The sequence below is a fragment of the Mastacembelus armatus genome, chromosome 15, assembly GCF_900324485.2.
Source record: "Mastacembelus armatus chromosome 15, fMasArm1.2, whole genome shotgun sequence".
NCBI classification, from domain to species: Eukaryota; Metazoa; Chordata; class Actinopteri; order Synbranchiformes; family Mastacembelidae; genus Mastacembelus; species Mastacembelus armatus.
Window position 1 is genome coordinate 23979009 of NC_046647.1, and position 23333 is coordinate 24002341.

Here is a 23333-nt window from a genome sequence, read left to right on the forward strand (position 1 = left end):
CATATAAACATGACATTTAATTAGTAACCCTTAGCCTCAACCTAACATGAACCCCAGTAGCTACAGTACCTAAAATGACTGCCTTTTTATTTTATTTATGAAAATCTGACCTCACCGAACAGATTGATGAAGAGAAGATGACAGGAAGATCATGCTGAGACACCAAATGCAGCGGGACAAAATATTAAACACTTGTGAGCAGGAATCTTTCCTTGCTTAAAAAGCATCTATGAGGATGTGTACCATGATGTGCTGCTGTACTGACATCTGGTGGTCTGCACCAACACCAACAGTTTAAACATGGAACCGTGCTATCATACCTGCACCTGCCAAAAGTGATGCAGGCCAGTAACCAACACAAAATAGCAAAGATTCACTAGTATATAAACCCAGTGGCTTCTGTCCGAAACAATGGGCAAACAGCAACAATATATTTTACCAGATATTTACTGTGCAGACATGACAGTAGTAACTGGACTTTATTTATACTTTTTTATGGTGCCTATCTATATCCTACCCCCACAACACTGCAGTTACTGGATGAGCTGTGGTCAAAAATCTTACTTACTGCCCCATAAAAATGTTGCAGTAGCCACTCTACTTCATATTTTGGAAATGAAATGAATACTCCCACAAAAGTGCATCTTAAATTGAAGTACAAAGAAAAACACAGTTTTCACTCCTGCACCATAAAGACACAGAAAAGGTTTGAGATTATAAAAAAACACCTGCCATTATGACATCCAGTCAGATGTGATCACAATCCAAATTCAACAATACCTTTTGCTTTAGTTTTTGCTGCACCTAATCCTCACATTGCATCTATCAGACTGATACCACATACAGTATACATCATACATTCATGTTTTAATAACCTCTGACAGTTCAAATGGATTCTCTCTCTCTCTCTCTGGTTTACCCTGTGCCAAATAATCCCAGACTAGGAGGAACAAAAGTAGCAATGAAAAAAAAAGTTTAAAAACCTTGATGTTTGTGACATGATTTTTGCGATTGATTATTTTTTGGTTTGTTTGGTTTGGTTATTTTGGATTAGTGTCCAGGGTTGGTACTTCACCTGCTGCCAAGAGAAGAAATCACAAGTGTCCTTTCTCTTGGTATCAGATTTGCTAATCCATTCACAGCCTGATACAAAAGGGTTATCAGAAGGTCAGTGCAGCTATTGGCTATAGTATCCGTAGTCACTGACAGGTTTAGTTATGACAGGTTCTGCTCTGCTGTCATTCATTTATTTGAGCAGATAATGTTCATTCATCACTGAATTATTAGAATTTTTAACAGTGGACTCAGGAGTTTCTCATGTACCAACTGCTAAATGTTAGTTTCTCAATTTCCAATTGATTTTTTGTGTGTGTATGTCAACTGCTATTATAATTAATGATTCTTATACCGATCAAATTTCTAGCAGTTATGAGTTGACATAAAAAGTCAGTCATCAGTAAAAACTGCTCCATGATGTGCTGCATGTGAGCAGCTCTGAGGGAATTCTCCACTGCAGATGTAATAAAACAATTACAGCCAGTGATAACCATGGTCAGTCTGTGTGTGATGGGGTTCTCTTGGCAGACAGCAGGATTTAGAGGATTATCATGTCTCCCTTTCTGGACATCTCTCTGTGTCTCTCACTCTGTGGATTAGGTTTATCTACGACGTAATCAGGGCTTTAAACTTGTCTGACAGGACTACAACTCCCAAAGTCACACACAGTATATATCAGTACTACACAGCCTCATACAGTCCACTGTGATACTGACTCAGATTGACAGGGAGAAGCATCACTGATAGCATAAAAAGCATTTCTGTTCAAATTACAACTCCACCTGAATGAGACTGTCTGCTTTAACCTTCCTTGCACTTGGTGTTAATAACAGCTCTGGATATTTTGATTTCATTCAGGTTGTGAAGAGCAGCATCAAAATCCAGGTGTAAAAGGCCACTCAGCAAAGTCAAGAACACAACTGCACAACTGCCTGCTGTGAAATAGGTTAAACTGTTGTTTTTCTCCTTCTCTAATATTGTGAGTATTCATTGAAATAACAATGAAAACAGGGGGTAAGTGCAATTGAAGACACCGAGATTGTGTTTCATAGTGATACAGTATGTAGGAGAACATGGAGGAGTTTATCTCTTAAGAATACACACAAATTATTCATATTGGCTATATTAAGGCAGGAAGGAAAACCTTTACACTCACACACACAAGAAAATCTTTATTTGTGACCAGACATTTTAGAAATTACAACAGGAGGCTTATAAACACGACTTAGTTTAAAAAAAAAAAAAACAAGTTTAGGGATACCAACTTTCCTAAAAATGCTCATATTGACCAGCAGGTGTCACTACATCTTCATAAGTCTGTCCTTGTGCTTACTTTCTAATAATATGAGAAAAAAGCATATAGAAATTATAAATATCCGCCCAGACATTAAACCAGACAGGTCCTGTAGATATGATCTCCTCTCACTGATTTTGTCCTTGTTAATTAACTTATTGACAGTGTTTTTGATTTTAAAATTCATTTATTGTTGTTGACTGTTGATTGTTGAAAGCAATTTATTATAACATTTATTTAGGTTTCACTCAGTTAAAACAAGTTGTTTTTCAATGTAAAAATATAACAGGTTTATTATGTCAAAGGCAAAGTAACAAAGTGAAAATCAAATCAGAGTCATCAGCATTTCAGTTTTTCAAACTGTGATCCTTGGATGAATTTCTTCAAATGAGGAACATTTGGCAAAACAGCATCATATTAGTGCTACAGTGGAAACACAGACTTATTCCCTCACACACTCATTGAGGATTTTTAACCCTTTCACCACGGCTGAACTTCTTTGTCAGAGACAAACTTTCCGTGAGGCTCTGTGACTCCGGGCGGCAGCAGAGCCAGGTAGACCAGCGTGACAGCGCCCTCGTCTGGTGACTTGGGAGCCTTGGAACCGGCCATGTCCGTGCGCACCCACCCTGGACAGCCAGCATTCAGCAAGATCTAAAAAAACAATATTAATAAATGCAGCAAAATATGGTGTTAGTACTGAGGCTTCACTGAAAATCAAGCCACAAGTGATGACGAGCTGATGTTTTCAAGGACAATTTGCTTCATTTATAGTTCACAGTATTTATTTCTTTATTCATTGTATACAGGATATTATAAAAACATATTATAGCTTTTAAGTTCCACTTTTATGGGAAACTGGGCTGATATGCTGAACAAAATGGAAGAGTAGATGGTTTTTGTTTGATTAAAAGTTGTCATATTTCAATTGTTACCCCGTCATTTGGTCTCTCCTTGGACAGACGACGAGCCAGAATGATCGACAGAGTCTAAAGGCACGGAAACAAACAGACATTTATAATTAATGTTGCTCTGAAAGGAAATATGGTTTTAGAGAAACATTTTAATTTGAGTATTTTATTGAATCCTGACTCCTTTTCTAACAATTTGAGACTCTGCAGATGATCATGTTAGAAGTGAGGTGATTGATCAGTCATACTGTCAGCCCCATCTTGGACACTCCGTATGCTGTCTCAGGCCAGCCGCCCTGCTTGTGCTCATCCCTCTTGGCTCTATCAACAAACTGCTGCATCAGTCCCACCAGCTCGTCCTCTGTGATGTCCTCGCTGCGGAAGCGTTGCTGCAGGGCCAGGCTGCACTGGTTCAAAGTACGAGAGCCAACAAAGCTGGAGACGTTCACCACACGACCTGAAATACACACAGAAGATGTTTGCAGCTGTTAACTTCTCACCAAATGCCTCTGTGTCTCAGTCTCAAACACAGTTGTCATAAACATTAGAAATGGAACTGTAATCAGGACTACACCTTAGGAAAACCAAGAAAAGAAATTCCATTTAATTTACAGTTATTAATGAAGTACTGGCGATATCAGGAGTGCAGCCTGCGATCATGTGGCGTAAACTACTATTGCCAGTTAAATCAAATGAACTGAAGCGTTTCTAAGCTTTTCTATTGAATTTTTCTGAATCAAAACCAAACAAACCCTTGAAATTGTAACACTGAGTAGACCAGCCACTGGTTGATTTAAAAATTAAGCTGTGCACAGACCTGTTCGCTTCTGTGTCCATACCTCCAGCTTTGATGATGGGCAGGAAGTGAGTCAACATGTCTCTGGTGGCGAAGAAGTTTGTCTTGAGGGTCACCTCTGCCTGGACTGCAAACGGAGTCGCGTCTGCCACTGAAGACAGCAAGACTGACATGTTAACATGACGTCACTGCCTCCTCCTGACTGAGGGTCCTTCAGTTCATAGATAAAACTTGAAGCAAAACTGTCATTTTATGCCGTTTCCTGTTTCAGTGAGTCGGTCATTCCTTCTGCATGACAACGATCCAGTCGTCAACAGCTGTTTTTGGAGACCAGCACAACAAGCAGGGCCTGCAGCAGGGCCTTGGTCTAAACATTAGGATTTTGTTTTATTGTTGTTTAAGAGATAATTGTGCAACCATTCGGTGATATTACTTTGTTACTGCTGATTGTTCTCATATTTTCTGCGCTGTGTATAAGACTTTGAAATTCGTCTGTATATAATGTGTTATAGAAATAAATGAACCTTCGAACGCTATCCCAGCATTATTGATGAGGACGTCCACTCCTCCGTATTTCTCTTTAAAGTAAGCAGTAGCGGTGGTGATACTGTTCAGGTCGTTGATGTCCAGCTGGTGAAAATTGGACTTCAGTCCCTCTGAGGCCAGAGAGGCCACTGCCTCCTGTCCACGACCGCTGCAACAAGAGCAACACCTGGTTTCTTATTCATTCTGTAATAGCTTTTATAAAAACGGGTGAATTGTTTGTTTGAGAATTGACATTTGGCAACTTGTAATATGAATGCACAGAATAAAGCAGAGATAATAAACTTGTCAGCCTGGTCCAGGTGTATCACCTACACGTCTCTGGCGGTGACGTAAACGTCTCCTGGAAACTGCTGGCAGAGCGCTCGGACGATGGCCAGACCGATGCCCTTGTTACTGCCTGTTACCACGGCAACCCTGTTGGCCATGTCTGACCACCAGTAGAAATCAACACAGATATTAAATAAACATCAACAGGAGAAAAATGAATATACACATTAATCACACCTATGTCAGTCATGTAGAACAGCTGAAGAGAGTTTTGGTAATGAAAAGACATCACCTCCTGTCTAATAGTCTAAAGAAACTGGAAGAAAATAACTAAAAGATACTAAACCAGCACTTATCACAGAAAACAGACTTTATTCTGATATAAGACATTAAAAATGAAAACCTCAGGTCTCAGCTCATAAATTTAATGTCAAAACAGTTTTGAATTTTAACCTCAGTTGGTCTAATACAACTTCAAATGATAATTTAATCTAGAAAACAAATATTAAATAGAAAAAATGTGCTCCGTGACGCCACCATTAGCACAATAGCTGAACTTTAATCCTAATACAAACTTCTGCAGCATTTTTGCTGTAACAGGGTGTGAAACTATCACTACATGTGCTGGAATTAAAGACAAAGATAATATCAAGAATTAAACTGCCTGTTTTATAGTACATTTAGATTTAAGAGAGGACCTTCCACTTGCTGGCCTTTGTTTTCATGTTTCATAACCGCCCCACGGCCTACAGTCTGTTCCAGGGCGCCATGGTGGGTGCACCTGGACAGGTCAGCAGCCAATCACAGTGCTGGCCCAGACAGACATAATCATATTCGTCTCTACAGGAAACCCATAGTTTGTCTGATTTTAAACGATGCTCTGTCGAAGTAGAAAAGCCAATGTTTAGGGCGGAGTTAGGGGAGACCGCGCGTAAAATTTCAGGTTCCAGTTTGCTCCATAAAGAGATACATAGCATACATCCTCATTGGGTATGCGGACAGGAAGAGTATACAGGTTTTAAAGAGGCTGGGACACTGTGGTTTGGTGCTAATGAAAGAGGCGCTGAGCTGAATAAATGGTATAAAAAGTAAATAAATGGCATCGTGATAAAGTCTATAAATAATGTGCGTCCTACTCGCTCCCTCCGTAGCTGGCGGTGGAAGGAAAGACCAGACGCTTCACATCTTTACTCTGCTAGATTTCCAAAAAGTGCACGTGAAGAGTGTGCATTACTACAACTCACTTGTGTACCTGAGCAGAAAGTGAGACGGAGGATTCTTACTTTAAGCTGTGGCGGAGCTGAAGCCGCGGAGAAGTGAAGCGCTGCTCGGCAAATGGGTGGAGAAAAGGAGGAATACTGGAGGAAGTAGCAGCAGCAGTACGCATACCAGGAGAACTACCCAGGCATGTGTGAAAGGAGGAGCTCCTGGTTAAATTATATTTCTAATGGCAGTTACAGGAAATGTTTTAATGGGTGAGTTTCTGAAAAAGACTAAACAAAATCTTTAGAAGTAAATAGGAGCTAGAAGTGGGATAACTCAGCCTTATATTATTCTGAATTTTAAGAAGTTATGGTTTTGCTGCGGCTGATAACTCCTACAGACATAAGAACCAGAGTGGAAACTGCTTTGTTTGTCTGATATCCCAAAATGACGACATCCAGTAGCTTCAGGAGCTGTTTGGTAATCCATTATTTAATTATGACAAAATATTTTTGATTCTGAAGTTCATTTATTGTTTTTCACATGACAACATTGCTAATTACAAACACTGTATTGTAGAAAAGCATTTTTTCCAGATCAAATAATTTTAGCCACTGATTTCAGCTCAACAAAATTTCAATCAGTTAAGGCAAGTCCCCCCCCCCCCCCCACATGTAAAAAAAATAATAAATTGTACCAGAAAACTGAAAACGTGAAAATGGAAATTTATCAAAAACAGCAATTAGCAAGAACTTACAAAAATAACATGATTATTGTTGCAATTAACCCAACAGACACACAAACAGCTGTGTTCCCGGGAATAATTAGAGCAATTTTAGTTTGACATCCACCACTTCGTTTAACTGGTAAATGCTGTGAAAAGTCCAAAATTATCAAAATAATATCAGTATTAATTAATTGTTTTCCATAGGTAATTTATGTTGATTTTAAAAATGTAACAGTGCTTTTTGCCTGTTTCTCAAATGATGTATATTTGTCTTTGTGTAAATAAACTGATTCTTATGCACATTTTATCAAGGTTTTGACACATTAATGAGAACACCATCTTCCTTTCATTTCCTCACACACACACACACGTTGGGGATATTTTAACCCTTTCACCATGATTGAACTTCTTTTTCAGACACAAACTTTCCGTGAGGCTCTGTGGCTCCAGGCGGCATCAGGGCCAGATAGGCCGGAGTGACAGCGCCCTCATCTGGTGACTTCGGGGCTTTTGGACCTGCCATGTCGGTGCGTACCCATCCCGGACAGCAGGCATTCAGCAAGATCTACACAAATAACATACAACAGAATTTCATGTTAGAAGTGAGGCTTCACTGAAAACCAAACCAGAAAAGAGATATTTTCTAAAAGTTTCAGTAATGTATGATTCACAGTATTTCTTTCTGCTCACTGAAAACAGATAAAAGATGTTTTTTTTTTGTTTTATTAAAAGTTGTCATATTTCAGTTATTACCCCGTCATTTGGTCTCTCCTTGGACAGACGACGGGCCAGGATCATCGACAGGGTCTAAAGACACAGAAACAAACAGATATTTATAATTAATGTTTCCTAATTTTTTACCCATTAAGATCAGACAGCTGATTGATCATGTCAGAAGTGAGGTGATTGATCAGTCATACCGTCAGCCCCATCTTGGACACTCCGTATGCTGTCTCAGGCCAGCCGCCCTGCTTGTGCTGTTCCTTCTTGGTCTCATCAACAAACTGCTGCATCAGTCCCACCAGCTCGTCCTCTGTGATGTCCTCGCTGCGGAAGCGTTGCTGCAGGGCCAGGCTGCACTGGTTCAAAGTACGAGAGCCAACAAAGCTGGAGACGTTCACCACACGACCTGAAATACACACAGAAGATGTTTGCAGCTGTTAACTGCTTCCTGCCTGATGTGTCTCTCACAACATGTCAGACATATTTGTCACTGTTTGCAGATTAGAGGTATGCTGGTTTTGTAGTGTTTGTGTTCACAAAACCCAAGAAAAGAAATTTATCTATTTGATGTTATTTTCTTATGTCACTCATAATGTTCTGCCAGCCACGGCTGTCACTTTCAGTGGGGATGGAGAGTCTGCTGTTTCAGATAAATCTTTTTACTAAAGTCTCACTAAACAGCACCCTCATACCATCCACCAGAGTCCTAATAGGAGAAGAGTTAATAAAAATGTTTTGCCTGAGTCTCCTGCAGTTTTGCATCACTGCTGCTGAATAAGTAACAGCAATGGTGCAGCGAGTGCTTTGCTGTCATTTCCCCCCTCAGGCCTCAGAAGGTCAAGGTTACCTGCAGACAATTGATGCTGCAAAATTCAACTGGGAGTTAAATAAACAAAGTTGCAGTTCTGTGTCCATACCTCCAGCTTTGATGATGGGCAGGAAGTGAGTCAACATGTCTCTGGTGGCGAAGAAGTTTGTCTTGAGGGTCACCTCTGCCTGGACTGCAAACGGAGTCGTGTCTGCCACTGAAGACAGCAAGACAGACATGTTAACATTACATCACTGCCTCCTCCTGACTTAGGGTCCTTCAGTTCATATATCAGTCAATTGGTGCTCTAGTATAGACTTCACTGTAATTCTACCCTTGAACGCTATCCCAGCGTTATTGACGAGGACATCCACTCCTCCATATTTCTCTTTAAAGTAATCAGCAGCGGTGGTGATGCTGTTCAGGTCGTTGATGTCCAGCTGGTGAAACTTGGGCTTCAGTCCCTCTGAGACCAGAGACGCCACTGCCTCCTGCCCACGACCGCTGCAACAAGAGCAACACCTGGTTTAATTTCCACTTTAATCCTTTTAAAGAAGAAAATAACAGTAATTAAAGCAATATGTCAACTTGTATTCTGATCATATCCAGTCTGCTCAGTTGTTGAGTCTCACTCCTTAAAAGATGTTTCAAAACTTTCATTTTAGTTGTCTCTTATTCATTCTGTAATAGCTTTTATAAAAACGGATGAATCGTTTGTTTAAGAGCGAAGGCTGGTTTTATTTCCTCTCTTTTCTTCTTTTAAGAAACAGAGCTGTTGGTAGCACACAAACTAACATTTAGAAACTAAATATAACTACTTTATAGTCTGCTCTTTAATCTAAAATATTTTATCATATTATATTTTTTATTTTTAGTCCTTTTGCATCTATTTTTACTTTTTTTTTTTTTTTTAAATCTCTTTAGTTTAAATCTCTAGTTTAGTTTTCTCTGGACCCCTCCCCAATCTGACCAGCGATGACATGTTTAGCCGCATGTCGTCGTTCCGTCGCTGGCTGTCTAGGTGGTGTCCAGCAAACGATGTGGGCTTCATAGACAATTGGGCCACTTTCTGGGGAAAACCCGGTCTGATAGCGAGAGATGGCATCCATCCCACTTTGAATGGTGCAGCTCTCATCTCTAGGAATTTGGCCGAGTTTCTTAGCCGACCTAAAGCCTGACAATCCAGGGTGGGGACCGGGATGCAGAGACTCAGTCTAAAACGCTTCTCTGCAGTTTCCTTAGAGCCGCCGCCCCCTTCAAACCACATAGAGACTGTGTCTGCCCCTCGAACATATAAATCAAACAAATCAGAAGTTAACAGAAGAGGAGTTATTCATAAAAACTTAATAAAAATTAAGACCACTCCTCTTATTGAACAGAAAAACAGAACTGTCAAATGTGGATTATTAAATATTAGGTCCCTTTCTTCTAAATCTCTGTTAGTAAATGATTTGATAACTGATCACCAAATTGACCTACTTTATCTTACTGAAACCTGGTTACAGCAGGATGAATATGTCAGTCTGAATGAATCAACCCCCCTCAGTCATAAAAATTATCATGTTCCTCGAAGCACAGGTCGAGGTGGAGGAGTAGCTACAATCTTCCAGTCAAACTTATTATTAAACTTTCATCCTCAGAACAGTTATAACTCATTTGAGAGCCTCACTCTTAGTCTCTCACATACAAACTGGAAAACACAAAAACCAGTTCTACTTGTCATTTTGTACCGTCCACCTGTTCCTTACTCAGAGTTTTTAACTGAATTCCCTGACTTCCTGTCTGATTTAGTGCTTAGATCAGATAAAGTCATTATAGTGGGAGATTTTAACATTCATGTAGATGTTGAAAATAACAGCCTCAGCATTGCATTTAATTCTATATTAGATTCAATTGGTTTCATTCAAAACGTTAATAAACCCACCCACTGTTTTAATCACACCCTTGATCTTGTTCTGACCTATGGCATCGAAATTGAACATCTAATAATTTTCCCCCCAAATCCTGTTTTGTCAGATCATTCTTTAATAACTTTCGAATTTAAAATGATGGATCATGCAGCGTCTGGAAGAAAATTCCACTACAGCAGATGTTTATCTGACAACGCTGTTAATAAATTTAAGAAAATGATTCCATCTTTATTTACATCTATGCCAAGTATAAACATAATGGAGGGCAGCTGCCTTAATCCTACTCCCTACCAAATTGATCATGTTGTTGACAGCGCTGTAACCTCACTGCGTGAAACGCTTGATTCTGTAGCCCCTCTGAAAAAGAAGTTAGTGATTCAGAGAAGACTAGCCCCATGGTATAATTTACATGTTCGTACCTTAAAGCAGGCATCACGAAGGCTGGAAAGGAAGTGGCGTTCCACAAACTTAGAGGAAATTTTTCTAGCCTGGAAAAACAGTCTACTAACATATAAAAAAGCTCTCCGTAAAGCCAGAACTGCATACTATTCATCACTAATAGAGGAAAATAAGAACAATCCCAGGTTTCTTTTCAGCACTGTAGCCAGGCTGACAAAAAGTCACAGCTCCGTTGAGCCCAGTGTTCCCTTAGCTCTCAGCAGTGATGAATTTATGAGTTTCTTTACAAATAAAATCACAACTATTAGAGATAAAATTCAGCAGATGCTTCCTATACCTGCAATAAATGAATCTTTTACTACAGTAGCTCTTGAATCATCTGTAGGACCTCAGTTATGTTTAGACTGCTTCTCTCCTATAGATCTCTCTGAATTTACATCAGTAGTTGCTTCATCGAAATCATCAACGTGTCTCTTGGACCCCATCCCGACTAGACTGCTTAAAGGCACCCTGCCATTAATGAACTCATCTTTATTGGACTTGGTAAATTTATCTCTAGTATCAGGCTACGTACCACAGGCCTTTAAGACTGCAGTAATCAAACCTTTACTCAAAAAGCCTAGTCTTGATCCAGGTGTCTTGGCTAATTATAGACCAATATCCAACCTGCCATTTATTTCTAAAATCCTAGAAAAAGCTGTTGCTAAGCAGCTATCAGACCACTTACACAGGAATGAACTATTTGAAGATTTCCAATCAGGATTTAGAGCACATCATAGTACAGAAACAGCACTGTTGAAAGTTACCAACGATCTTCTCTTAGCCTCAGATAATGGACTTGTTTCGATACTTGTCCTCCTAGACCTTAGTGCAGCATTCGACACCATTGACCACAACATCTTATTACAGAGACTGGAGCATGTGATTGGTATCAGAGGAACAGCGTTAAAGTGGTTCCAATCCTATTTATCGGACAGATTCCAGTTTGTTCATGTCCATGATGAACCTTCCACACGAACAAAAGTTAGTTATGGAGTTCCACAAGGTTCTGTGCTAGGACCGATTCTGTTCACCCTGTACATGCTTCCTTTAGGATATATCATTAGGAAGCACTCTATTAATTACCACTGCTATGCGGATGACACTCAGTTATATCAATCTATTAAACCTGTTAACACAAACCAGTTAACCAGACTTCAAGCCTGTCTAACTGACATAAAGGCTTGGATGACCAGTAACTTTTTACTTTTAAACTCGGAGAAAACAGAAGTCATTATATTTGGGCCTAAAAATCTCAGAAATAACTTTTCTAAAATTATAGCTACTCTAGATGGCATAGCCCTGGCCTCCAGCACTACTGTAAAAAACCTTGGAGTTATTTTTGACCAGGACATGTCCTTTAACTCACACATAAAACAAATTTCTAGAACTGCATTCTTTCACCTGCGCAACATTTCCAAAATTAGGAACATCCTGTCTCAAAATGATGCAGAAAAACTAGTCCATGCGTTTGTTTCCTCAAGGCTAGATTACTGTAACTCATTACTATCTGGATGTCCTAATATCTTAATAAAAAGCCTCCAATTAATCCAGAATGCCGCAGCCAGAGTCCTGACAGGAACTAGCAAGAGAGATCATATTTCTCCTATATTGGCTTCTCTTCATTGGCTCCCTGTAAAATATAGAATAGAATTTAAAATCCTTCTTCTCACATACAAATCCCTTCATAATCAAGCTCCTTCATACCTTAAAGACCTCATAGTACCATATTATCCCAATAGACCACTTCGCTCTCAGAGTGCAGGCCTACTTGTGGTTCCCAGAGTTCTCAAAAGCAGAATGGGAGGCAGAGCCTTTAGCTATCAAGCTCCTCTCCTGTGGAACCAGCTCTCAGCCTGGGTTCAGGAGGCAGACACTCTCTGTACTTTTAAGGCTAGACTTAAAACCTTCCTCTTTGACAAAGCATATAGTTAGGGCTGGCTTCAGGCAACCCTGAACCATCCCTTAGTTAGTTATGCTGCTATAGGCCTAGACTGCCCAAGGACCATTGGTGCACTGAGCTCCCCTACCCTACCCGCCCCCCCCCCCCTCCCCCTTCTCTCCGACCTCATGTATATTCCACCATTGAATGTTACTAACCTTGTGCTCTCTCTCTCCCCTAGTTTGTGCTCTCTCCCTCCCTCTCTCTCTCTCTCTCTCTCTCTGTACCTTCTGCAGGTGTCCCTGGTCCTGGAGCTGTTTATCGCTGATGTGCAGTTACTGGCCCCACCAACTTGCAGTGTCTATATGTTGTTTATTGTTGCTGTTCTTTTCTCTCTGCTCTATCCACTCACCCCAACCGGTCGAGGCAGATGGCCGCCCAAACTGAGCCCGGTTCTGCTGGAGGTTTTTTTCTTCCGTTAAAGGGAGTTTTTTCCTCTCCACTGTCGCCAAGTGCTTGCTCATAAGGGAATTGTTGGGTTTTTAGTTTTAGTTTTTGTAAAGTGCCTTGAGATGATTTGTATTGTGATTTGGCGCTATACAAATAAAATTGAATTGAATTGAAATTGAATTTGTGGACGCTTGATTTATTTTCTAACAAGAATATTAACTTCACACAAGGAAAAAGCTGGTGCTTGGAGCCCTGTAGTAAACATGAACGAAAATATGCCATATCAAGAATTTTAAATATTTATGGTAAAAACCTTGAATTTGGTTACAAGTACAGTACTTAAGTAACTTTTTGAGATATACTTTCTACCACTGATGATTGACCTGAAATAGATATGTCGGATTCTTGATAACCAGGTTGGGAGCACGCTGTTAGATAAAAATAAATGAACTGTTTGAAACTGCCTCACAGTAAGAAGGTCATGGGTTTGAAACCTGCTTGATCTCATGGCCTTTCCGTGTGGAGTTTGCATGTTCTCCAATGTTTGCTCCAGGTGCCACAGTCAGTGACATCCTGACCAAACTGTAACGACCCCACAGTCTGTGGAATATGCAGGTGTTACCAGGTGTGTCACCTACACGTCTCTGGCGGTGACGTAAACGTCTCCTGGGAACTGCTGGCAGAGCGCTCGCACGATGGCCAGGCCGATGCCCTTGTTACTGCCTGTTACCACAGCAACCCTGTTGGCCATGTCTGTCAACCAGAAGAAATCAACACATCAACAATATAGAAATAAACAAAATAAACACAAATATAGCCGCAAGCGGCGATAAGCGGCCCTCGCCTCGAGCGGACCGCCTCCCCCGGCGCGGCGCCCGCGCGAACGAACCACCTCCCCCAGCGAACGGCCTCCCCGAACGAAACGCCTCCCCAAGCGCCCCCGCCCTCCGAATCGACCATCCCCCAAAAATCGCCCCCCCCCCCCAAATAGACCGCACGGAGGTCTGTGCCAAATTTGGTACAGTTCTGACAAAGTAAGTGCAACTGCATAGGGGGCGCTATCCGCCCCCCCAAGTAGACCACGTCCTTTACTGGACCCCCACGGAGGTCTGTGCCAAATCTGGTACCGTTCTGACAAAACCTGGACATTTTGCAAAATTCCCATTGGAAACGAATGGCGAGATCCGGTCATCGCCAAGGCAACCACATGCAAAATAGGGCATGGGTCCGATCGGCTTTTAGGATCAGGACGCCCTAAAGGATGTGTGTGCCAAATCTGGTACAATTCTGACAAAGTAAATGGTTTGGTTTGAATGGCAATTTTCAAATTGTTATACAGGGGGCGCTATATGGCCTATTTCGATTTAGTCTAATCAGATGGGTCCAGGGCGGCGGGGACTACAATTCATCAATTGGTCCGATTCCAATCCGACCATGCGCGTGAGAGTTATTACATGTTGAAGAACTGGCGGCGAGCCAAACACCTAGGCCAAATTGCAGCGCCCGCCAAAGGAAAACCGTAATACTTATTCAAGGTTTTTTGCAGCCCCATGGGTCTAGGTGACGCCGGCCAAAGATGAGCTCGATCGGTCAAACGCTCAAGGACGAGTTCGAAAGAATACGAGGTGAGCAAAATCAACGAACTCAATGACCTCGAGATAAACCCCCAGCTGGTGGACTTCCTGTCGGTCACACGACCGGGACACGATAAGCTTTTTTGCTCAGCCTGACACGAAGAAGAGATGTGCCAGGTTTGGCGACTGTACGATGAAAAAAGTGTCAAATGAGCTCCCATAGGCCCAATGTATCTCGACCTTTGTCGGGGGCGCCGCAGAGCCATTCCTTTGAGGTCGTTTATGAAACCCATAAAATATCAAATTTTCACGCGATTCTGAGGGGGGTGCAAATTTTGGTGAATTTTCACACACGTTCAGGGGGTCAAATTTGAGGTTGTTAAGGTAAAAGAAGAATAATAACAAAAAAAAGAATAATAATCCTAACAATTTCCAGGCCCACGGCCGCGCGACAGCGACATACTATACATTTTCGGAAAGGTCTAACGCCCAGTAACGTCATGGTGGGGTGCGGGGAGACGGTAGACGATGCCAGAAACCGCCCCCACCCCCCGCTTATTCGTCCCTTGCCTGTTGAGCAAAATCAAGGTCCTTGCTCGGGCCTAATTATCAGCCTTGTGGAACCTGTGACTTCACTATCATGTAGGAGAGTTGACTGAAAAGATCTGCTGAGTCACAATGACTGAAGAAAACTAGAATAATATAAACCAATACATTAAAAGTAAAAACTGCATGTCTCCGTTCATAAACTTAATATCAAGACAGTTTTAAACTTTAGTGGGCCTAAATCCAACATACATGTTTCCAACTTAAAATGACCATTTAAAATAAAAACTGCACCATTTTCAGCAGTGGGTTAGCCGTAAACTGGTTTTACAAGGGTGTGAAAGTCACCTTACATAGTTAACTCGACAGGAAATGCACCAAGAGTCAAACACCCTTTGAAGATCACCTCTGTGGCGTTACGTAACGCTGACTGGCCGCTGAGACACAAAAACACACATTTTAAGACGAGTCGCTGTTCGCAAGCTGCTTACTTTGAGCTGGAGTCGTGCTGCTGGATGAAGCTGGGATGCTGAAGCTGGAGAAAGTCGCAGGAAGGAGCGAAGCGCTGCAAGAAAAACTGGGAAATGCAGGTAAACCGACGCGACTTTGCGCAGTGCCAGTGCGCATACCCGGAAGAAAAACAAGCTAACCACGTGGGGCCAAGGGCTATACATGCAGTCGCCGTGTAGGATGAAAATTACACTTGGATGACATAAATATGCAGGTATTTATGCTTCAGGTGCTTGAACTGATTAGCGATTAGTTTCTGCGGTCGGTGCAATTGTTAATGCGGCGGGTGAAGTTCTCCCATTATAAACTCTCCCAGTCGTTTCTTTTTCATAATCATCTGTATTTGTAAGATAAGTCTTATTTAAAGTGAACAGTTGTAATAGTAGCTAATATAACCGGTTATATAGACAGTAAAACAGAGTACATGTGTGTAAATGAGAGGGACTCATGTAGAACGGTGAGGTTACAGGGAGTAGAGGTGAAGAAGGTGGAGGATTTTAAGGACCTAGGGTCAACAGTCCAGAGCAACGGAGAGTGTGGAAAAGAAGTGAAGAGACGTGTGCAAGCAGGTTGGAACGGGTGGAGGAAAGTGTCAGGTGTGATGTGTGACAAAAGAGTGTCAGCAAGAATGAAAGGAAAGGTGGACAAGACAGTGGTGAGACCAGCAATGTTGTCTGGTTTAGAGACAGTGGCACTGAGACAAAGACAGGAGGCAGAGCTGGAGGTAGCAGAGCTGAAGATGTTGAGGTTCTCTCTGGGAGTGACGAGGATGGATAGGATCAGGAATGAGGACATCAGAGGGACAGCTCATGTTAGATGTTTTGGAGAAAAAGCCAGGGAAGCCAGATTGAGATGGTTTGGACATGTTCAGAGGAGGGACAGTGAATACATTGGTAAAAGGATGCTGAGGTTAGAGCTGCCAGGAAGGAGGCCTAGAGGAAGACCGAAGAGGAGGTTCTTAGATGTAGTGAAGGAGGACATGAGGATAGTTGGTGTGGGTGAGGAGGATACAGGGGATAGGGTTAAATGGAGGCAGATGATTGGCTGTGGAGACCCCTGAAGGGAGCACCCCAAAGGAAAAGAAGAAGACAGAGAATAAATGCAAATGGTAGTTACAGCAAATAGTGGTTTGATAGTTTTTTCCCTATGTACTGCACTTAGTATAACCAATAAACAGTATTTATGGCCTTATTTTTAAATGTTCTTTTATTAGTAGTGGTTAAATCTTTTATATGTGTGGTGTGTTGAACAGGTTAGCAGAAGTCCTTATTGACATCAACAATCTTATTTGTAATAGAAACTTGAGTACTGAAAAAGAAAAGCACGAAAAATAATAAATTCATCATTTCAGAGGTTTAAAATCATCTGTGTCATTGAAACTGGTGAGCAATGTTGTCCTCTTTAGGGTTCTAGTAAGGACCAGACCACTGTTTCAAATAGTACAAAATGTGATAAACTACACCAAGTTGTTCTAAGGCAGTGTGAGCAGAATAAAGGGTATCTCCAGAGTCAAAGACATGATGATTGACTATGCAGTCGTTTTCCTGTCCTCAAGGCAGAAACGTGTTTTATTCTGATTTAGGACAAAAAATACTTCTTATCTTTCTTTGCCAAACTTTCAGGTATTTATAGATTCATCCATAATTTCTGTACCATGAAGTGATAAATAGCAGGAGAAGCCAACAAGAATTGTGGGTTCTTGATAATAAAACACACTTTGTCCTGCCAGCACACGGTGGAGTATATGTAGCGCTATTGTAAGGCATCAGTCTGTCTTAAGAGAGAATCTTTGCTTTGTTGATATTTAGGATTATAATCTTGGTGATAAGATAAAAAGCAGTGGTACTAATTCATTCATACATTCATTAATTAATTTCATCTGTGTGTGTGTGCGTGCGTGCCTGCGTGCGCCAAACACAAGCAGTAGCAGGTCCTGGTGGTCATGAGGGGTTGCCGCCATCGGCCCGGCAGAGCTGCGAGGAAGAGGAGGCAGAAACAAGAAAGCAGCAGGTCAGGTAAACTAAGTTTACTGATGTAGTGCTGCTTTCTAAAAGCGTCTCCCTGCCACAGGCTGTTACAGTTGATATTCGCCTCCCTCCTGATCTCTGCCATCACCAGTCATCTCTCTGTTTCTTTAGTCTCTGTGTGTCATCAGCTGCAGTATGTGAGGCTGATGAAGTTTCTTCACCAACGAGGATTCACCTCATCACTGCTGCAACCAGCCCTGTTCACTGGTATGACTCCGGTGTCCTACTTTGTCCTACACATCCTTAGGAGTGTTATGGAGCCATCCTTGTGTGAGATGTTTAATATGTCAACAGTAGCGTTTGGCACAATAAGCAATGTATGCACACAAACTACCCAGTTACCTCAAAAGACTTTGGATGGTGTTAAAAGGCCCTAGATTTCAATAATGAAAAGGGCTCTCAGACTGAGAAAGATGGATCTGTATCATCTGTATTCTTTTGCATCTTTATTGCTGTTTTGTGTCCCTTAAGAGTATCTACATTTACCTTAATAAAATGCTCAGAAACCTTGTTAAAGTTTGTGTGTGTGTCCTGCAGACACAGGCAGAGGGCTGCAGACTCTCCAAACTATAAAGGTGAGCCACAAACTAATTGATTTTAAAAAAACTGCAGTACAGTACGGTTGGAGTAGTTACATAGGTAATGCAGGATATGGAGTAAATACTGTAATATCTCTCAAGTGAAAAATAAATATGTTTTATACTTTTTATACAAATTATACTTTTAGCATATAAAGTGTGCTAAAAATGTATGAAGTGTATTTGTGCTTGTGTTGAAACATAGTAAAAGTATATTTTTGGTAAGTCTCCAGAGTACAAGATTAGTAAAAGAGTTACTGTTACAAAAAAGCAGAGCATATTCAAAGTAATTTAAAATGAAACCATTTAAGTTGGACTTAATACACGGGAAGCTGCACTATAAATCTGCTTTTGTACATTAAAAACATATTTTTCATGTATTATTGGGTAGTTTACAAAAAATGACTAGTGGGCTCATTTTCAGGAAAAATACCAAAACACTTATAAAAATACACCTTATGCACTTTTTTCAAAATTCAAACATTATTCTGCTGTATTTTATGCATACTTAAAGTGAGTTCAGAGAATATTTCAAGTACATTTACTTTGGCTCAAAGTCTATTAGTAATACACTAAGTTTAATTTCAGTATATCTTTTTTACAACTTTCCAACAAGAAATGTTTCAAGTATACTTTAACAGTAGGGTAGTAGTTTTGGTCAGCAAAAATACCCAGTAATACATGAAAAATATGTTTTTAATGTACTAAAGCAGATTTATAGTGAGGCGTCCAGTGTATTAAGTGCACCTTAAGTGGTTTCATTATAACACAACTTAAAGTATAATGAAATTTAACATTTAAAAAGTGTACTCAATATACTTTTATAAAATATACAATTTTTTTTCCCCAATTGGGCTGTCATACAGATGTGAGTTAAAGATATTTGTTCGTACCTCTATACATTTACCATTTACACTCACAGTAACAGAAAGATACTTTAGGCAAAATCTTCATTGAAAAATCTCAGTGGTTCTAGTTACAGTTCATTTTATTACTCATAAATGAATGTTAGCTCAGTGTAACTCGTGTTTGTTTCTGTTCACCTGTTCATCAGCCTGGCCAGCTGCTAATTTCTCTGCCAGAGTCGTGTCTCCTCACGACGTCCACCGTTTTGAACAGCTACCTGGGACACTATATCAAGAGGTACACACACATCCACTCAACAAATAAATGTGAAGTTTGGGGTGCAAGTAAACATATTAACTGCTCCAACCCTACAATCTCCAGCGTATAGTTTTTTCTACATTCCTGTGAAAAGGGTACCTCCTTTTCATTAGGCCGGGGGTTCCTAAATGTTAATTATGGTTAATAGATTTATTTGTGATTGTTTGAGTTATGTGTTTTATAGTTTCAGGAGCAGGACCTGGTGGAGAGGAGTGGAATTTCCCTTGGGGCAGTGTCAGGTGGGATGGTGGTTGAGTTAAGGTAGGGGGTGCAATTAGCCCAATTAGAAGCAGGTGTGCATCGGTAGGCAATCGTAGCTGGGAGATACCATTTTGAGTTAAGGTAGGGGGCTTAGTTGTAGGGAAATTTAGAATGTATACATCTAAGAGAGTTGTAGGCATCACACTGTTTGTTTGTGGTAGCTGTAGGGAGTAATAGGTGGGAGAGATAGATTGGCTAGTATTGAAGGTAATGGGAAGGGAAAAAGGTAACCGAGCTTACCCTAGGGACACCGGTATAGTTGGTATGGTCTAGTGGAGGTGAGGTATTAAGGCAAGGTATTCTGGATAGGGGGAAAAGAAAGGACAGCTTGCTGTGAGGCTGCAACTTTTTTTCCTGTTTTGTAACCTGGGATTTGGTTTGCTTTTGTTAGTGTTGTTAATAAATGTCACTTTTTGTACATACTCTGGATTGCTGAGCTGTTTCTTCAAACCATCCCTTTTTGGTCATGCTGAGTTTCCTCTTTTATATGGGGAGCGCGGTGTGACAATTCCATCAATCAGCACCTGGTCAGATTTACTGTCAGATAAAGGCCTATGAAAAGAGAATGAGGCAGAAGCAAACTGTTTTTCTCCCCACAGCTGGAAACCCTGTCTGTCACCGTTGCTGGTGCTCTGTGTTTTCTTGGTGTGTGAGCGGCACCGAGGAGAGGCCTCTGATTGGTTCCCCTACATTGATGTACTGCCCACCACTTACACCTGCCCTGCCTATTTTACTGATGATGTCCTGGCCGTCCTGCCTGCCAGTGTGCGCAGACAGGCTTTGGAGCAGCAGGAGACAATACGAGAAATCCATTCCTTAAATCAGGACTTTTTCAGGTGAGTGCAGCAGCAAGACACTGCAGAGGGTGTTCAGGGGCATGTACCGTGAAGTTACTTCAGCTGATTCTGGCTTCCCTGCCTTCCCAGATAACTGGTACCACAAAGGCTGGTTTTATGAGTTGACTGATGTTAAAGAGGCAGAGGTGTTAATGAGAACTACATTACTAGAACAGTATTTCGTGAATAGCATCTTTGATATTTAGATGACATACTGATCTCTGAAGCCATTATTTTCCAACATTTATGTCAATATGTAAATATAAACCTGGTGCTTTAGTTCAGTTTGAACAATGAGATAGAAGATCCTAGGTCACACATGTCTGCAAATAAAATTAAATTAAATAAAATTAATTCCAAGACTTACTTTCATTATGTCCTTCATGTTAAGGCAGCGTTAAGGTGCCTTCATAATCTCATTCTATATCAAATCCATGCAACAAGTGCAATATGTTTGCCATCCCGTCGCAGCGGTTTTCTTTATATCAGAATTGTACCAACTGTGATTTATTTTTGATTCAGGTCCCTGCAGCCAATTCTAAGTGAGCCTGTGGAGGAGGTGTTGACATACGCAGCACTGAGGTTTGCAAACATGTATAGGTCCTATAAGCTATTGTATCAATTTGCAGGTGCGCAGTGGTTTTTCATTTCAGTCAACTACATTTTGAAGAAACATTTCTCAGTTGTACTTCATGCCCTCCTCCTTCAGGTGGGCATGGTGTAGTGTCAACACTCGTTCTGTCTTCAAGTCCCACCCCCCCAACAACTTCCTCTCTGGAGAGGATGTTTACGCTTTAGCTCCTTTCCTGGACTTGCTCAACCACCAGCCTGACGTGAAGGTAACATACTGTAGTAAACACATGAACACACACATATCAAAGCACCACTCAGTGTCTGTATCTTTCATATACAGAATGTATGTTCTGTAATGCTTTCTGATTGTAACTTATTAGACAGTTTAATATATGTTAGGTATATATAATACTCACGAACATTGTCAAAAATATGTTTTTCCCAGGTAAAAGCAAGTTTCAATGACATGACGAGATGTTATGAAATCAGGAGTGTTTCTGGTGCACAGCGCTACCAGCAGGCCTTCATTAACTACGGGTCCCATGATAACCAGCGGCTGCTGTTAGAGTATGGGTTTGTCGCCCTCTGCAACCCCCACAGTGTGGTCTATGTGGATACAGGTAAACTGCAGGTGGAAATATAGAACCAATTTTGTGTATTTGTCTTAAAAGGTTATTGTGAAATTTTTTGTTGCAGTTTATTATGAGTATTAGATAATGCTGAGTGTTTAGTGCCACATCTGGTTGCGTGTTCAAAACAACAGTTTATTTTATAACATGGTTTAGTAGATGTCTAGAGGTTGAGTCATGGCAACTGGACTTGCTGGTATGGAATCTCAAATTTATCCTTCAGGTTGGTTTCACTCCAGCGCTAGCCTGAATAGGCTTGTTAAGTGAACGAGTGTGGGTCTAACGAGATAACTTCACCTGGATGACTGAGAATCTTCAGACATATTTCTAGTAGATGATTGAATTGTATTAGTGAGTACAATTAAGAGTCAGGTCATTACATTTTGAAGTTCTTGTATGTTTGAAACTCATCCCTCAGATTTCCTTTGTGACATTTTAAGAGATGACAGGAGTTTAGTCCAGAAGATCATATTTCTCAAAGAGAACAACTTCTTTCAGTAAGTTGTTTTGCATACTGCTACAATAAGTACAGATATTACTACATATGGTGTTATAAAAGAATAGGGACACTCTTGCTCTGTTTCAGTAACCTCACGGTATCCAGCGAAGGCCCCAGTTGGAGGTTGATGACAGCTCTCAGACTGATGTCCCTGCCGCAGACACTTTAGTAAGTTTTATTACGCACACATCCAGAATTACATAATGTAAAGGAAAAACTGTTATTCAGCTGTTTTGTGTAAATGGGTTGAAATGGATTACAGGATACTGTATGTGTGTATATGTGTGCAGTCATCACTGGAAACCAGTATTGCTTGGCCAGGCCGTGTGTGAGGACAGAGAAGAGTGGAGCATTCAGACTGTTAAGACTGTTTGTCAGCGCCTACTACTAGACACATACACAGCTCTGGATGAGGTCTACGCACAAGTCATTCAGTATCAGATTATTTTCTCATGATGCAACACATGATCTAATGGATGATTTTTGTGCTGTGCTGTGTGTGTAGATTTCACACCTCCTGCAGCAGTGTGACCAGTCTGCCAGGGAGCAGTTACTTGTGGTCATGTCCTTGCGACAGGAGGAGAGGTGCATCCTGGGAAGCTGCCTTGAGGTGCTGCAAGGTGTGCAGAAGAGACAACCAGATGATGCCATCATGCCATGATGATGATGATGTTGATAATAGGAGGTGACAACAGATTGGTGGTCCAGCCTGACTGTCACTACAAGAAACAAGGTAATTGGCTGAGCTGGTGCCACTGGATAGTCTCACCAGACTCCTGGTAGCAGGATTGCCTGATGTCTTAAAATCATGTTTGATTCCTGGTATGCTGATAGTGCCAGTGCCATCTTGTAATAACCCTTAGCAAGACAGTGAGGCTTTCATCAACATCACTAATTTAGCTAAATGGAGAACACAAATACATTTCTGTAAAATTACTGTAAAGAAAATCCTTCTGAACTCATTCAAGACAGAATTGGGAAGAAACAGAGTAAAAAGAAAAACACTGTAAAGACGGTTCTGTCAGAAAGGACTGATACTTTCCTGGAAGAGAGGATTTTTCAGATGTCAGCCATATTTTATTTATTTATTTTCTTATTAACTGTCACGACACAATAATACAAAAC

The 23333-nt window shown here is 41.0% G+C and overlaps 2 protein-coding genes across 6 annotated transcripts; one reads left to right on the plus strand and one right to left on the minus strand.

The window, feature by feature from the left end:
• Positions 1 to 2517: 2517 nt before the first annotated feature.
• Positions 2518 to 15777, minus strand: cbr1 (carbonyl reductase 1). Of its 3 annotated transcripts, none has more exons than XM_026308974.1 (7): positions 15623 to 15777; positions 4916 to 5030; positions 4582 to 4751; positions 4101 to 4208; positions 3510 to 3718; positions 3286 to 3339; positions 2518 to 3004 (listed from the first exon to the last, which is right to left on the minus strand). In XM_026308974.1, the coding sequence occupies exons 1-7, from the start codon at positions 15756 to 15758 to the stop codon at positions 2831 to 2833; spliced, it is 966 nt and encodes a 321-aa protein (XP_026164759.1). In that variant the 5' UTR covers positions 15759 to 15777; the 3' UTR covers positions 2518 to 2830. The 3 variants fall into 3 exon arrangements, with proteins under 3 accessions (XP_026164759.1, XP_026164760.1, XP_026164758.1); XM_026308975.1 differs by lacking the exon at positions 15623 to 15777 and adding an exon at positions 6154 to 6367; XM_026308973.1 differs by lacking the exons at positions 2518 to 3004; positions 3286 to 3339; positions 3510 to 3718; ... (1 more) ...; positions 4582 to 4751; positions 4916 to 5030 and adding exons at positions 6740 to 7365; positions 7554 to 7607; positions 7721 to 7929; ... (1 more) ...; positions 8666 to 8835; positions 13650 to 13764 and having other exon boundaries at positions 15623 to 15776.
• On the plus strand, positions 15726 to 23282 carry setd4 (SET domain containing 4). Of its 3 annotated transcripts, none has more exons than XM_026308962.2 (13): positions 15726 to 15855; positions 17563 to 17656; positions 17780 to 17875; positions 18206 to 18243; positions 19301 to 19389; positions 20271 to 20507; positions 21030 to 21089; positions 21217 to 21346; positions 21526 to 21700; positions 22128 to 22206; positions 22296 to 22376; positions 22499 to 22622; positions 22714 to 23282. In XM_026308962.2, exons 2-13 carry the CDS (start codon positions 17584 to 17586, stop codon positions 22867 to 22869), a joined length of 1338 nt encoding a protein of 445 aa, XP_026164747.1. In that variant the 5' UTR covers positions 15726 to 15855; positions 17563 to 17583; the 3' UTR covers positions 22870 to 23282. The 3 variants fall into 3 exon arrangements, with proteins under 3 accessions (XP_026164747.1, XP_026164749.1, XP_026164748.1); XM_026308963.2 differs by having other exon boundaries at positions 15754 to 15855; positions 17566 to 17656; XM_026308964.1 differs by lacking the exon at positions 22499 to 22622 and having other exon boundaries at positions 22714 to 22853.
• The last annotated feature ends 51 nt before the right edge of the window (positions 23283 to 23333 follow it).

Bases quoted from the DNA above. Each gene is read 5' to 3' on its own strand.
- cbr1 (XM_026308974.1), bottom strand. From the start codon at position 15,758: ATGCGCACTGGCACTGCGCAAAGTCGCGTCGGTTTACCTGCATTTCCC. The intron at 5,031-15,622 runs GTAAGCAGCTTG...ACTGGTGGTCAG, and splicing joins CAGCACGACTCCAGCTCAAA to ACATGGCCAACAGGGTTGCC. The intron at 3,340-3,509 runs GTATGACTGATC...CCGTGCCTTTAG, and splicing joins TGTCCAAGATGGGGCTGACA to ACTCTGTCGATCATTCTGGC.
- setd4 (XM_026308962.2), top strand. From the start codon at position 17,584: ATGAGGGGTTGCCGCCATCGGCCCGGCAGAGCTGCGAGGAAGAGGAGG. The intron at 17,876-18,205 runs GTATGACTCCGG...TGTGTCCTGCAG, and splicing joins GCAACCAGCCCTGTTCACTG to ACACAGGCAGAGGGCTGCAG. The intron at 21,701-22,127 runs GTAAACTGCAGG...CTCATCCCTCAG, and splicing joins TGTGGTCTATGTGGATACAG to ATTTCCTTTGTGACATTTTA.